Source organism: Puntigrus tetrazona, chromosome 14 (genome assembly GCF_018831695.1).
Source record: "Puntigrus tetrazona isolate hp1 chromosome 14, ASM1883169v1, whole genome shotgun sequence".
Lineage (NCBI taxonomy): Eukaryota > Metazoa > Chordata > Actinopteri > Cypriniformes > Cyprinidae > Puntigrus > Puntigrus tetrazona.
In genome coordinates, this window is record NC_056712.1 from 11,100,846 (window position 1) to 11,103,666 (window position 2,821).

The following is a 2,821-nucleotide window of genomic DNA, read 5'->3' on the forward strand; positions in this document are numbered from 1 at the left end:
ATCTATTATTGTTTTACTTGAATCTTTTTTTGCTCAATCTAGTTTTTATGTATTATTTAAAATAATCGTTTTAGCTCAATTTCATTTGCATGCATATTATTAAATATTAGAATCCGTTTTTATTTATTTAATTGTTTATTTTAATCAATGTCAGAATTTATTTTCATCTTATATTTTGTCATTAATTTGATTTACATTCCCTGACCTTTGCTGTTTATGTACTGAAGGCCTCTGTCTCTCTTTGCTCAGAGCCTCTTGTCTCCGGTGGCGTTCGGCTTCGGCTGTGAGTGCTTCGCTCTGTTCGAGGAGCAGGGAGTGGGCATCCAGTGGAGGAACCTGCTCTCCAGCCCCATGCAGGAGGACAGCTACAGTCTCACCACGTCCATCTCGCTCATGCTCTTCGACTCTGTGCTGTACGCCATCATGACCTGGTACATTGAAGCTGTGTTTCCAGGTACGTGGCTTTGGGAAGAGATGTACTTTCGAAATATTGACAGCTTTGGGAAGTTTCTCATGGTCTGAAAACGTCGCTTCCACAGGTCAGTACGGCATCCCACGACGCTGGTACTTCCCCTTCACCAAGTCTTACTGGTGTGGAGAGAAATGTGGCGGGATTACATCAGCGCAGACTAACAAGAAAGAAAATGCTGAAGGTAGAGAAATTATACCAAAAATCTGATATTTATATACATCTTACAGTGCTGTTATGGGTAATAAAAGGTTGATATTTTGGTTTTTGGAGTCTTAAAACTGTTTAATATGCATTTTAATTTCTCCAAACCTCTCCTTTGCGTGATGCTTATCTGCGGTGATGGGTCTGATTGGTCGATTTTATTTATTTTCATTTATAATAAAAGCAGTGTTTACGAGCACATTGCTGCTTTGTGTACAGCCGTTACTGGAGAAACAGCTATTTTACCACAAAGCGGCGCCTTTTTAGCCAAAGAATGCATTTTCATTCAGACCAAAGTGAAAAGGCCAAAAAAGGGGCATTTTAAAAATGCCTCGTTTCATTGATTCAGAGTTGACTCTTTCTTTCGCGAGACGATAACTTCATAGGTGGTGCACTTTCAGATTGCACTTTACACACTGCAAACAAATCCATAATGGGGGCGCTTTAATTTCCCAGAATGCTCAAAAATATACTAAAGTTTTCAAAATGGAGCCAAACAAAAATGAGCGAAATCATACTTCAAAATATTGCATGCAAAGACTCGGTTTGATCTGTTTTCCAGCTGTGTGCATTGAAGAAGAACCGGCTCACCTGGATCCGGGTGTTTACATCGAGAACCTGATGAAGGTTTACAGCAACGGCAAACTGGCGGTGGACGGTTTGACTCTGGGTTTTTATGAGGGTCAGATCACCTCCTTCCTGGGTCACAACGGCGCTGGGAAAACCACAACCATGTACGACAACTCAGATGCTTTCATATCTTACGCTAATAATGTGATGATGTAAATAAGATAAGCTCAATATTTCTTGCTTTCTTAGGTCTATCCTCACCGGCCTGTTTCCACCCACCTCGGGCACCGCTTACATCCAGGGCAAAGACATCCGCACCGATCTGAACACTATACGCCAAAACCTGGGCGTCTGTCCGCAGCACAATGTCCTGTTTAGCATGTAAGTTACACCAGAAACAGATTATAGCAGCTCAGCTGTGTGTGTGTATGCGACCTGCTCTCAATATGGACTGTGTTCCCGTCCGTGTGTTTCAGGCTCACCGTGGAGGAGCACATCTGGTTTTATGCTCGTCTGAAGGGTCTGTCTGAGGACAAGGTGAAGTCGGAGATGCAGCAGATCGTGATGGACCTCGGCCTGCCTCATAAACGCAAATCTCGCACAAACCAGCTCTCGGGTACGGAAAGTGCATAGTGTAACTTCAGAGATTTAATACTAGAAGTATTTATTATGTTCAAGTATCAAATGTTTTCCTAGGATTATATGATAGACATAAAAGCAGCATTTATTTGAGGCAGAAATCTTTTGTAACAATGTACTTTTGATCAAACCGATGCAATTCTTGTTGAATTTCCGGCAAAAATAACGGCATTGCGGTATGAAAGTACTCGTATACCGTGACTAGGATGAAACACTAAACATAACTGTTATGGTCTCCGCAGGAGGAATGCAAAGGAAGTTATCAGTAGCGCTGGCGTTTGTTGGAGGGTCAAAGGTCGTGATCCTGGATGAGCCCACCGCCGGAGTCGACCCTTACGCTCGCCGGGGCATCTGGGACCTGCTGCTCAAGTATCGCCAAGGTAGGCAGGCTCTGTTTTAACGCGTTGATCTCGTTAAAAACATCCATTAAGTGGTGTATTTGTACCTTCAGGACGCACGATTATCCTGTCCACCCACCACATGGACGAAGCTGACATCCTCGGGGATCGCATCGCCATCATCTCCCACGGGAAGCTGTGCTGTGTGGGCTCCTCTCTGTTCCTCAAGACCCAGCTGGGAACGGGATACTACCTGACTCTGGTGAAGAAGGACTTCGATCTGTCGGCCAGCTCCTGCCGTACCTCCAGCAGCACCGTGTCCTACTCCAAAGCTAGCCTCAAGAAGGTACGAACGCTTAATGTGTAGGGTATATATATTATATCGCTGGCTCTTCTCTTGGTGCCGTGTTTACTGATTTTCATCGTCTCCGCAGGAGGACAGTGTATCCGAGAGCAGCTCTGACGCTGGACTGGGCAGCGACCACGAAAGTGAAACCACCACCATAGGTATATAGCTGGGTTATTATCCTGAGCTAAAACTATTCTGCTGTTTCGATAATTAAACTAAAGCTGAACTGAAATAAATATAAATGTTGGATGG

General features: G+C 44.0%; 1 protein-coding gene across 1 annotated transcript in view; it reads left to right on the forward strand.

Moving 5' to 3' along the window:
- Window positions 1–2,821, forward strand: part of LOC122358224 (phospholipid-transporting ATPase ABCA1-like) — an 11,751-nt gene that overhangs the window by 5,482 nt on the left and 3,448 nt on the right. Inside the window, 8 exon segments of the mRNA XM_043258007.1 lie at window positions 250–454; window positions 540–653; window positions 1,236–1,407; window positions 1,493–1,624; window positions 1,720–1,859; window positions 2,125–2,262; window positions 2,334–2,566; window positions 2,655–2,734. Coding sequence (XP_043113942.1) covers window positions 250–454; window positions 540–653; window positions 1,236–1,407; window positions 1,493–1,624; window positions 1,720–1,859; window positions 2,125–2,262; window positions 2,334–2,566; window positions 2,655–2,734 — 1,214 coding nt within the window.